General features: G+C 47.2%; 1 protein-coding gene across 3 annotated transcripts in view; it reads right to left on the bottom strand.

Annotated features, from left to right (window-relative positions):
• Slc2a9 (solute carrier family 2 member 9) overlaps positions 1-13,076 on the bottom strand; it is a 169,004-nt gene that overhangs the window by 47,423 nt on the left and 108,505 nt on the right. For all 3 annotated transcript variants that reach the window (XM_074042619.1, XM_074042620.1, XM_020178369.2), the window contains exon 8: positions 7,065-7,197. In XM_074042619.1, coding sequence (XP_073898720.1) covers positions 7,065-7,197 — 133 coding nt within the window. The remainder of the gene's footprint in view (positions 1-7,064; positions 7,198-13,076) is intronic.

The following is a 13,076-nucleotide window of genomic DNA, read 5'->3' as shown; positions in this document are numbered from 1 at the left end:
CCCTGCAGTAAAAACATGGAGAGTTGAAAGGTCAAGAGGAAAGGGGAAGGGCTGTGGAGACAGACTGAGCTGGATTCAATCTGATCTGCTGCCTATCAGCGGTGACCTTGGCAAGTCACTGTAGCTTCCCCTTCTTCCTTCCTCAGGACAACTTAGTGAACTAATGCTCACAAGGTCAGCTCACCTGTGTGCAACAGTATGACGTAGAGGCGAAGAGACTGACTCATGAGTACACTCTCTGGGTTCAAATCCCAGTGTTACCACTTTCCACCTAATTTGATGCCAGGTGAGTTACTTAACATTTCTGTGTCTCAGTTTCCTCATCTATTAAGTAGACATAATATCATTGGTGTTGCCACCGGTATTTAGTGTTAGCACACACAACATCACTAGAATACTACATGGCTCCTAGTGAGCAAAGAACACTAAAATATGCTAACGATTACAGTAGGGACTTGCTGCCTTCTTCCTCTTCCCTTCATTCTTCTCTTTTCCCTTTAGCTGGACAGTGGGTACAAAATGCTATAACCTTCTAAAGTGTGTTAAATTATGCCCCTATGAACATATGCTGCAGTCCTAACACCTGGTACCTTGCATGTGGCCTTCTTTGGAGATGGTCTGCCAGCGTAACGAAGAATCAAATTAAGATGAGGACACGAGGTCATGCTGGGTGGCATAGGAAGAAGAGAATCACAGAGAAGACAAGCACATGCTGATAGAGGCAGAGGTGGAGTGATGCAGTCGCAAGCCAAGGAGCTCTGAGGATGGCCAGCCACCAGCAGCAGCTAGGAGAGAGAGCAGGGTCCCTCTGGACCTTGATTTTGGACTTGTCATCTTCAGACACTTGTGCCAGAGTCAACTTATGTTGGGTCACTTCTTTATGACAGCACCCATGCTTCATCACCTCCTGCCTGAGCAAAGCACAGAGCAGTCTGGAGGCTTCTTTCCCGTGACCTGGAGAGGCTTGAGACAAGGCAGCCAAAGGATGTCACATGGATGTGTGGTCTTTTGTGATCCTGTGCTGAGAGCATGGAGCTCCATTATTTGCTCAGTGCAGGACTCGTGCTTCTAAAAATAGGAGGTTTTACAGAGGCATTTATTTTCAACTGCTCTGGGGATTTAAGAGGAGGAAATCAATGGGCTTTTAAGGCAGGTTTAGTGCCTTTTTTATTACCAATAGCTGTGGGTGCCTAAGTGGGCATGAAAAAGGGGTGCAGGAGATATTGGAGTCCCATTTATAATTTTATAATATTTTATTATGACTGGCCTGGAAGCCTTTGCACTGCCCATGTGAAGGGGTCCCAGTAATGTGGAGGAGCTGGCAGAGAGCTCTTCATCTTTCTTGGCTCTCATTATAGAATGAAGTATTGCAGTTTACTTGTACAATTTACTGGTTAGCAAATTTGGGAATAGTAGTGTTTGGTTTTAATTTCAGTAACCATGACAAATGTACAGGTTGTTTATGAAGAATCCTCTAAAGAAACCATAAATTAAAGATAAAACTAAGAGCAGCAGCACAGACCGAGAGGGGACAGTAGTAGAGTGTCACCTCTTTCCAGGTACAAGAAGGCTGCTAGCCCCCGTGGTCATTGCAGCAAGCTGCCTAGGTATTTTGAAACTTAAGGTGTAACTAATCGATCTCCTCAAGGGAAAGATGACGTTTTAATGAGCCATGAAGAGGAACTATTTGGAAATGTTTCTATCACCATGTGGTTTGGTAGCCAAAGTCATATTCATAGATCACCAACCAAAGCTCAAATCTGCACTCTAAAAAAAAAAAAAACTCGAAAAGAGGTTTAAAATATTCCTATTTAATAATATTGCAGTCTCAGTGGGTTTTGCAAAATTATAGGTGCCAAAATATAAAGTCAACATCTTCTGATTAATTTGTCAGAACAGGTGATTGACACCAGGGAAGATGGAAATGTACTGGCTGCAATTTCATCTGCCTGAAACATTTCATCCTGGTGGATGGGTGGCAGGTTGAATGTCAAGTGCACTTGGTGTGGCAGCCTTGCTGCTTTCTCCCATCTATGTTGTTCTGTGAGATTCAGCTGAGCTCTCATCAACATGGCCAGGTTGAAATGACCTTGGCTAACACTTGCTCTCTCTCTCTGCTGGGTGTTGTTCTGACAGCTTCAACGCTCTTACTTATCTCATTCTCTGTGACCACCCCCTGAACTGGCATAGTCAGTGTTCCCATTCTGCAGGTGGAAGGTGGAAGAGACTCATCCTCAGGAGAACAGGTGCCCTGGGAGCAGAGCCTGGGACAAGGACTGGTCAGAGGCAGTTTGCAGGTGTGGTGAGGGAAGGTGAGCAATGGGAAGACTTTGGGGTAAAGGGGGTCCGCTTTGTTAAATTTCTGAGTGGCTCCTGGAGGAATGAATGGTTCCTACAGTGGCCCCACAGGGGAGGCTGGGGTACTTCTCTCCCAGTCCTTGACCTGAGAGACAGTAACTCCCCGCACATCTGCACTGCACTGCAGCCAGGCTGGGTGGCCTCCCAGCCACAGGGAACACATGTGGTGTGCTGGAACTGGGAAAGTGTCAGCCACCTCTCTCCTCACATGTGTGGTCTCTCACAATGGGCTGAGATCAGAGAAGGTGCAGGGAACAGCAGAAGAAGCCATGGGCATCGCCTGGTATTAAGTGTATTCCTCACAGTCTGGAGGCTGAAAGTCTGAGTTGAGGGTGTCACCAGGCTCAGTTCCCTGGGGAAGGCCTCCTTCCTGGCCAGCAGATAGTGTCTGTCTGTCCTCACATGGTAGAGAGAGAGAGAGAGAGTATCCTTATCCTTCTAAAGACGCTAATCCTACCTTGGGCTCCACCCTCATGATCCCCTGTAACCTAATTACCCCCAAAGGCTCTGCCTCGAAACACTATCTCCCTGGAGGATAGGACCTCAGCATAGGAGTTTAGTGGGGTACACACATTTGGTCCCTGACAGGAACTTAGATCCAGGACCCTTAGAACTTTGAATGCTGTTTACCTTCCTTTCTCCCCACTGTCTTCTCTCGCTCTCTCAATTTCCCTGAAAGACATGAGTGAGGCAAATGTCTGTGTTGTAATCTTAACATGGATGTCATTGTATGTTGGAAGCACACAGGGGATTTTCTGGAATTAGCTCCTGTTCCCATTCCCTTCCTCCCCATCTTTAGGTGAGGGCCTGGGTCTGTCTTGGGGTGGGGGGCGGGCAGGGCGATCACTCACAAAAGGCCAGGAAACTGAAGGTGCAAGTGTTGGGGGTGCACTGCACTGCTGCAGGGGTTACAGCCACCTGTGGTGGTGGCTCTGTCTTCACCCAGTCCTATCAGCTCTGGGAAGTGCTTGGCCCATTGTGAGGCTTGGGCCATTTCTCCACAGAAGCTGGGTCTTACCCAGGGTCATGCATACAACAGGCATTCAAACCGTGTTGGATGGAGGTAACAGAGCCTGACCCATATTTGCTGATGTTCTGGAGAAGGGGATCTCTGGAGGGCAGCCTGGGCGTGGGGAGACTGCACTTGCTGATCTTGCCCTTAGGTTCTCAGAACGAGGACCATAGGCAGGAGCCACGATGCACAGGAACCAACTCCCCATGAGGAATGAGTGTCCCCTTGCAGACAGGAAAGAGCATCAGGGACTTGCAGCTAGGAGGAGCTCCTCTAAGGAAGATGCCAGTTTATGGAAACCAGCACTCTCAGGGTCCACGCTCCAGACTGTCCAAGTCATTTAACAGTGGTCCACCTGGGCCTCTCCTGGCCCATGCTCCCCACCCCTGTCTTCTACTTCAACGTGAGAAGCCTTCCCATGCCTCACTCCTCGTTCATATTCCTGGCCATACTCTCATCACTCACTCCAAAAACCTTGACAAAGAATGAAAATTTACATCCTCAACTGGATAGAACCCCCTGGGCAGCATATTTAACTCCTGGGCTGGGACAGGGGCTGTCAGGGAATCAGAGTTGCTTTTGTCAAGAGGGAACAGGGACAGAGGACATCAGCAGGGGACAGGAGCCTAGCATTTACTGTGAATCTCCTGTGTGCCAGGTTCTATGCCATGTACCTCATAGAACTTGTTATCCGCCAGCCCTCCTCTCTGCATTGTGAGTGCTTCAGGGAGGTGAGGAAACACATCCCAGATCTCCAGGGAGAGTAATGGGTGGTGTTTGATCTCTTTCCTCACACCTCAAAAGAACGATGGAAAGAACCTGGAGGACAGTGAGGCTGATGGAACAAATTCAGCTCCTATCTATCTATCTATCTATCTATCATCTACCCATCCACTCATCTACTCTACTTGTAAATCACCTATTTATCATCTATCTATTCACCCATCTATCATCTATCCATCCTGTCATCTGTTTTTAAATCATCTATCCATTTATCTATCTTCTACTCATCCATCTATCAACCATCTATCTGTCTGTCTAGCTAGCTAGCAGTCATCTATCCATTCTTTGCTTTGATTTGCAATATCTACTCTGAGGAAGACCTCTCAGGTTCAGGGGTAGAAACTATCCAGACAGAAACATCAGAAGGTCCAAAACAATCACCTGAAACATCTCCCTAGAAGAGGTGGCTGGTCTGCTCAATAGCACTCCCCATTTCTGTTTCTCAGCCTTCTTCTCCTCTAGTTGAAACCATTCCATGTTTCTTGCCACACCAAGCATGAACAGCCATGAACAGCTCCACCACGCTCTGCACAGCTTGAAGAAGCAGCAGTCTCCATGGGCCACATGTGGACTTGGGTGATAGGTAAACCGCTTTTCTTTACTTTGACAGTGACTTAGTAAGTAAAAGCTGTCTGTCAGGCACTACTCTAGGTGCTGGGATTCCAGCAAGAAGCAGAACAGGGAAGTCGCTGCCCTCATGGAGCATTTCGTGCTAGTGGGGGAGAGACCCTGAACCGAGTGACACATATACACTGCATTTCAGGTGGCAATAAGTGCTCCGAGGAAAACTGTCAGGGCAGGAGATGGTGGACAAAGAGTAGTTTGAGCTACTGCAGATGGGGGAGATGTTTTGGGGAGATGCCATCTCAGCAGGGAGCCAAATGAGGCAAGGGAGGCATGAGCTGTGCTAGGCAGACACCTGTGGGGAGAGTCTCCCAGGTGGAAGGAGCCAGTGCAAAGCCACTGAGATGAAGTGTGACCAGAGCAGGCGCCCATTTCCTAGTGGTGTCAGCTTTGGCCCAGGGGACTTGTCCTGCAGCTGCCTTTTAGACTCTGTTGCATCACTGGGGTGAGAAGCCTGCAAACCACATTTCCTGGTTCTGGAGCTGGAGGATTCTGGGTGGATCTCACCACTGGGAGGCCCTGAGGTGAGCCTGCAGGCAGGAGGACGGGGATGCTTTCTAGTCAGATCCTTAGCGGGGAGGGGGGGTGATGGCTGTATACCCTCAGAGACTGTAGCTCTGGCATTATTAGTGACAAAGCATTGACCAGTTTGGTGACAGCAGCTCCAGTGGCTGTAGTCAGGATTCTAGCAGTGCTCGAGAGGAGGGTGAGCTTAGGGCTCCAAGGTGACCCTACCTGATTTCTCTTTGTCCTCCAAACCACTCTGGTATCTCTGTAACCATTTTCCTGCATTCAGGGACTCTTCATTTGAAATAAATGATTGCCTGATTTCCCCAAATGAATGTTAACCAATGCACTAGCTCTATGACCTCGACTTAACCTCTCTGAGACTTAGTCTCTTCATCTATAAAATAAGAAGTAGGAAATTTGTACCATTTTTTGAGGGGACAGTTAAAAATATTGGGGTGTCCTGATCCCCATCCAAGGGACAGTTAGAGTGCTAACTGGGCTCAAAAGCCCCACAGTTAACCCAAGCTCTGCCACCAGTTGACTGGATCACCGCTCTTTGGCACCCTGTGCCCTTGCCTACTCATGGCCAAGGCAGGCTAGACTGTACTGAAGGCTCTTTCAGTACAAGTCCCAGGCCACTGACAGGCCAGAACCTTCCTCCAGAGACAGTGAGGATCCTTCTTGATTGCAATCAGACAATGCCTCAGGGGATCAGTCACTTTAGGGCATGAAAGATGGGACAGAGCAGTTGAAGGAAAAATAAAAAGCCTGGAGCAGTCAACTAAGTGTCCAGTGCTCAGGGTGGTATCTGCTCTCGTGCACACTGATAGACACAGGTGTCTGTCCTCCTTGCCATAGTCCCTGGGATGGGCCAGATGAGTGGTGCAGAGCAGAGCTCTAGCTTCCTGGGTCCCAGCACCCACGCCTCCCTGAGCCGTGAACTTTACCTTGTAAACAAGGGATAAGGCTAGGAGATCTCAGTGAGTCTCCCTGCTCTCAGAACAGCTTCCGCTGCTGGAGTTCTTCTTGTGTGCTAGTGTGGGAGGTGGAATAACGACCTCCACCCTCTCCACTCTAAAAGGGACTCACTTCTTAATTCTCAGAGCCCGTGAGTATGTTAAATTGCATAATGAATTAGTCTGAATTTGTCACTGTGACAAAATTCCTGACAGAAACAATTTAAGGGAGGAAAAATTTGTTTTCACGCATGGTTTTAGGTTGCAGTCCATCAAGGTGGGAAGGCATGGAGGATCAGTTCTTATCATGGCGGACATGAAGCAGAGTATAGCAGTGACCAGAATGGGCCAGGACCAACATACAGCCACCAAAGACACACTCCCTGTGACCTACTTCCTCAACCAGGCTCTGCCTTCGACAGGTCCACCACCCTCCAAAAGTCTATTCACATTTAAATCCATCCATGGATGAAACCATTCATTAGGTCAAAATTCTCATTATCTAATCCTCTCAGGAAACACCCTCAAAAACACTCCCAGAGGTGTGAGATCACTGGTCTGCCAGTATCTCTTAATCCAATCAAGTTGACAATCAAGATTAACGATCGCACATTACAAAGGAATTAAGGCCACAGGTGGAATGGGGGTTGCTAATCAGAGTGGGTCCAGTGCAATCACAAGTGCTCTGATGATGGAACTGGAGTCAGAGAGAGAATCAGACAGACAGCGGCATGAGAAGGACTCGGCCAAACAATGCTGCAGCCTTGCAGAGCTGACTGCATCCAGGCTGGAGCTGAGTGACAAAGCGAAGGGGCCCCTACCTTTCACGGCTCCTGCCTCGTCTTGCTTCTCAAAGAGCAGGTAGTGTGGGCTCTCGGGGAGAAAGGGCAGGCTCACCAGCTGGACGACGGCAGGGAAGATAATCACTCCAAACAGATATGGCCAGGTACTCTCCTGTGGGGAGAAGGAGGTAGCTTTGTCACTCTACCAGGGGCTGGGCCACTGGGCCAAGCAGCTTTGCCTCTGCAGAAGGCCACTCTGCTCAGCATGGTACCAATGACAGAGGTGTGAGAGGGAACAGAGTCAGGGAAGGTGGCAGCCCCACGCACATGGCATCTTCCATGCACAAGTCAATGACTCCTCAAAGGCCTCCTGAGACAATTGGCAAGGGTGGCTTTGAAAAAGAGGCAGCCAAGCCACTCAGAGAGTGCCAGGACTGGCCTGGGGCACCAAGGGGAGCCTCCGGCCTTCCTGGGATCTCCACCTCTCCCCCAGCACAACTGCCTTCCAGGTTGACTCTGAGTATAGGCATCACAGGGGCACAGAGGCCATGCACAACCATCAGACCCTACAAAGTTATGGTGTCCACTCTTTCTCTTGTCCAGGGGAGTGTCCAGACCGTCTATAGGTAGGCGAGAAGAACTTTCCTCTTTCCAGCTGGCCCCTACAAGGTGTCCCATTTAAGAGGCATTTAACTGCAAAGCAATGATGTTCACCTACAGTGCAGTTCAAAAGGGTTACGCCTGTCAGGGCCTATTCGCTTTGTTCTCACCCAGCTAATTACAAATAAGCTCCCACTGTCAGGCAAATGCTGGCTGAGGCATCTCTAATGGGGAGGAAGAAAGCCACAGGCACCAAGCCCAGTACTTGGCCTGTTTAATTTCCTAAGAAAGGAAAAGGAGACAGCCAAGGGGAAAAGGAAGCACATTTAGACCTGAAAGGACTTCTGAACCAAGGGTCACCTTTGAGGCCTGGATATGCACATGGAATCCTTGGCCACTTGTGCCAAGTGGTGTCAGCCCACAGCCACCCATATACAGCTATAAAAATGGTGACCATTTACAAAGTGACTAAGTTCAAAAAGGGAAGGAGGATCAGGACCAAGAATCCTCAGTGACCCCCATGGTGTGCCTCGGCTTTGGTCCCAACATTTGCAGAGGACTCAGCATCCATTTCTCATTACAGTGAATGAGGACGGAGACAGCCCTGGACAGCACCGTTCCATATGCATCTCTTGGAAGACCGGATGGGAGTGGAAGAGGCTTCTTACACACTGTTATTTCATGCAAAGGGGAATGGGTCTTGCAATAACTTGCTCTTTAATCTGCACGGGTTCATTTTAAATGTGATTTCTACATATTTCTTCCAGGCTATAGGTGACTTCAATCCTTTCCATAAATACTACCCTCCCGGGCTGTGATGAGACAGCAAAATTATTTTAAGTAGAGTTGGCACCATTGATCTTACCCAGAGTCAAGTTCTTATTAAAGAACGTCCCAGAGACTCATGGCTCCCAGACAAATGGAGCAGGGGTTTTGATGCTGTCTGGGCCATTCCAGTCATCAGCAGGATGGGGGCTCCGGAGGCAGCTGCTCTCAGTGACAGCAGGTGCAAGAAGGTGGTGATGAGGCACAAGGCTCTTGGGAGATGAAGTGGGGATCTCCTTGAACCCCTTCATCCTTAGGCTCTACCTAGGATGGTGGTTAGAGTGTCCTCCATGTGCTGGGTTCCATGACAAGTGCTTCACAAGTGTAACTTGATGTTAAAGTAGCACAGTTGTTTATGTCATTAAAATACAATCTCCATGTTTATCTCCTACATTTCTTTAAAATTTAGCCTGGGGGGGGGAGGTCTGTTCCCATGCCCCACTACAGAAGTCCAGGTCTTTCTGTTCCTTTCTATAAACAGGGTCCTATCCCAGGACCACAGTTATAACAACCCAAACCAACCTGACTGAATGAATGGAATGACAAATCTTCCATCTCCCCATCCCTCTCCTTCCAAGTCTACGTGGGGCCAGGACCCTACAGTGGAAAGATCTAGAGCAAGAGGTAGAAGGCTGAATTCTCCATTTCTCTCCTCCCTCCCCTAGCTTGCTAGTCAGTGTCTGACTCTGCGGTCAGATCCAGGATGGGTATGGAAGAGTGGTGAGGGGCTGGGCTGGGTCTCTGGGGTGATGAATTCAATGCTGATATTCTCTTGTCATGAGTACTTTCTAGGGGTTCTGGAAACTTCTACCCCTGGAGCCACCCAGCTCCCTGCAGCCTGAGCATTTGCCTCTCTTTCTCTCTCTGCAGCAGTCCAGAGGGATCCAGGGTGAAGGCTACTCTGGATATTTGTGAAAGTTGTACCCAGCATTCAGCTCCCTGCTGAGGGACCCAAACCTTCCCTAAGGCCCACCTGTGCATTCTCCTACAAAATCCGTTTTCAACAAAGAACCCTGCTTAAGTGGGTGTAGCAAGAGCCCTGCACCCTTGTTGTCTGATCACCTTCAGTGTCCTCATCCTCATCTTCCTCCACCCCCTAGGTAATGCACGGTGTTCACTAGATCAATTTAGCTGGAGTCCACCTCACTCCTGATGTTTTCTCTTAGCAGTTTCCATCCACTGACCTGATCTCTTCCCCCACGGCAAGTCACATTGCAGTGGTTCTGGCTTCAATCTTCACAGTCCTCATGAAGGTCTTCCTTACTAGGTTTTACCACCGTTACTGAGGGACTTATTTCTTTACTGCCTTACTCCCTTCCTAGGTGTCTGGTGGGCAGCCCCACTGATAACTCAAGGCTTCCATAATCTCATGCATGCCTAGTCCCTGGCCCCAGCTGGGGCCATCATCTTGGATCCAATAACCACTTCAGACTCCTCAGTGCCCCCTCCTTTAACTCACACCCTTCCTATTACCATGTAATTTTCTACTGACCCTGAGGAAGTCCTGCTGGTTCCATTTCTTACCTTGACCCAGGCAGTGTGGTCAACAGCTCTGTGTTCTCAACCTCTGCTGCTCTCAAGGTCAAACAGGTCACTGCTTAGGTGCACTTTGCTAAGGCAGACCTGATTCCCCTGTGTTTACAGGCATCTCCGGTCTTCTCTTCCACAGAGAATTAGCTCACTGCCACTCTTTTCTAAATTGCTCTCCCTGGAGTTAAAACCCATGATTAATCCCTTTTCATCTTTGTTTTCCAGCAGAATTGTTCCAGTTTCTGAGTCTCATTTTCCAGACCCCATTCACAACGTTCCCTTTGTCTGCCATATCCTTCTTCACTCCTCATTATGGGTCACCCTCAATCAGATCAGTGTCCTCCACACAGAACTCAAGAAAGGAAGACAAAGACAGGTGGTTCATTCTAAGGCTTGCATGGCACAGGTATGCACCATGTGAATTGCACTTCATAGTGACCTTGGTTCTGGGGATACATAAGGTCCCCAGAATGCCTTGGTTTTCAATGGCCAGGGTTAAACCAGATTGCTAATGAACTCTGTGACCTTGGATGTCATCTGGGAAAACGAGCCCAAGGTCATAGAAAAGACATCGACTTTGGAGTAGATTGAAGTTCAGATTCTGGTTCATGTGGTTGGTAGTTATGTGGTCTTGAACAACTTACTTATTCTCTCTCAAATAACGCTTATTCTGCAGGGTTGCTGTGACACACAGAGAGGTGGTGTCCTAGTTTGAGCTTGGCACATGGTTGGGAGCCAGTGTTGCTTTTTTCCCTCCTTATTGTGGTCCCAGCTTAATCTAAGAGCTAGCTTGAGGCCACATCTGCTCCTGACCCTGGGGACTGTGGTGTCTCGGTTGAATGCATGAACGCCAAATGTCAGGCCCAGGTGCACACCTGGGATTGGAGAACAGGCATATCCATCCTCAGCAGCCTTGCCTCTCCTCCCCATGCACTCTTTTTGGGGGGCTTCTGTACAGCTTTCTGATGCTCTGGCCCTGAAGCCCTTTGCCACAAGGTGGCACTCCAGTCAGAGAGGTCTGTCTATCCTTTCCTCTGTGTGCTTCCCATACTTCTACCAGCCCTCATTGCATCTGGCAATGCTGAAATGAGCATCTACTTCAGTTTCTCTGCCAAACAGATGACTCACTTGGTCTACTTGCTGCCACCTACCTATATGTTCTGCCCAGAGTGAGTGCCATGCAAGACTCTGATCTTATCACTGTGAGCACCATCATTGCTACTCACTCCTTTGGGTCTTTGAGCAAGTCATTTCACTCCGGTCTCAGTTTTCAGGGGAAAATGAGGAACTTGGATTAAGTGATTCTGTTGTTCCTTCTAAATAGACCAGACTGTGAATAGGTGCTTTGAGTGACACAGAGAGGGGATTTGGAAAGCCCTAGATTCCCTGCTGGTTTTTTCTTTTAATGAGTGGGGATGGGTAATGATCACATGTTCCAGAGCTGAGCTCTTCAAGGAGTGGTTTTAAAAGTGTACATTAACTAGAACAGACAGAACCTTTATGATTGTGCATGATCCCAGAGGAGCACATGCATGTCTCTGTTGGTCAACAGGAGTCTCTCTCAGAAAAAGGAGTGGGGAGCCAGAGAGCCCAGACCACCTCGGCTACCCCTGCCCTTGTTAAACACACCCAACGCCCATTGCCCAGTTTCACTTTTTTCTATATCAAAATCCAATGGTTCAAGTACCATTAATGACAAGATTTTTCTAGCATCTTGGTCAACCAGATATGTTTGGCTCTATTCCTATCTTCTGTGTTCTATTGCATTGGTCTATTCTCCGTTTTTAACCGCACCACACTACACTGATTACTAGATTTTTGAATCAGATGGCACAAGACCTCCAATCTTGTTCTTCCTTTTTTTCAAAATGCTTAGGCTATTCTAGGACCTTTCATCTTCATATACATTTTAGAACCAATTCATCTATTTTTAAAAAGCCTGGTGGATTTTGGTTGGGATTGCATTGGAATCATGAACAAATTTGAGGAAAATTAACCTTTTAACAATATTAAGTCTTCTACTCCATGAGTATGGTATATCTCTCCATTTCCGTAGGCCTTTTATTTCTTTCAACAGTGTTTTGTAGTTGTTGGGCACAATTTTTATAACTCTATCCCCAAGTATTTAATATTTTATGCTATTGCAGAGGAGCTTTCAATTTTGAATTGCTTGTCACTTGCATCTGGAAATAAAATTGATTTTTTGCATGTTGGCCTTGCATCTTGTGAACTGAATAAACATCATTTCTAGTAACTTTTTCGTTGAATCTTTAGGACTTGCAATGTAGATGAACATGTCACCTACAAATAAACACAGTTCTAAGTCCCCCTTTTTCATTTGTACTTCATGCTTTACTGCACTGGATGGAATCTCCAGCACAGCGATGAATGGTGGTGATGAGAGGTAACAATCTGGCCTTTTCTAGAACTTGGGGAAAAGTATCTAATCTTTCACAGTTAAGTGTGGTGTTAGCTGTAGGGATTTAGAGTTTATATAGATACTTAGGTTATTCTCTGTCTTTTCTTGTTTTCTTTTTCCTTCATGTTTCATTTTGGACAGTTCCTTCGGTTTTTCCTTTAATTACCATTTCATCTTCAAGTTCTGAGATTCTGTCTTCTGTTTGTTCTGTTCTGCTGGATTGGCCTTCCGTTTTTGTTTTACAGTTCTGTTTCATTCTTTTTTCTGAGGTTTTCCATATCCTGAGTCCTTTCCTGTTTAATGTTGTCTATCTTTGTCCTGAGTTCATTTATCTCTTTATTAACCATGTTCTTTGTTTCACTTTGGTGTTTATACAGTGCTTCTATGATTTCCTTTATTTCTTCTTGTGCTTTTTCAAATTCTCTACTTTTGTTGTCTTGGAATTTCTTGAGTGTCTCCTGTACATTTTGGTTGACCCTATCCAGTATCATCTCTATAAAATTCTCATTGAGTACTTGTAGTATTTCTTCTTTTTGATTGTTCTTGTGGGCTTCATTCGGTCCTTTGGCATAGTTTATCTTCATTTTGTTGGACTCTGTATCTGAGTATCTGTTTTCTTCATTCCCCTCTGGTTCCTGTACTAATTTTTTGCTGTGGGGAAACTGGTTTCCCTGTTT

This window comes from Castor canadensis, chromosome 9 (genome assembly GCF_047511655.1).
Source record: "Castor canadensis chromosome 9, mCasCan1.hap1v2, whole genome shotgun sequence".
Classification (NCBI taxonomy): domain Eukaryota; kingdom Metazoa; phylum Chordata; class Mammalia; order Rodentia; family Castoridae; genus Castor; species Castor canadensis.
The sequence above is the reverse complement of the archived record's forward strand: the minus strand, read 5'-3'. Positions and strand labels throughout refer to the sequence as shown.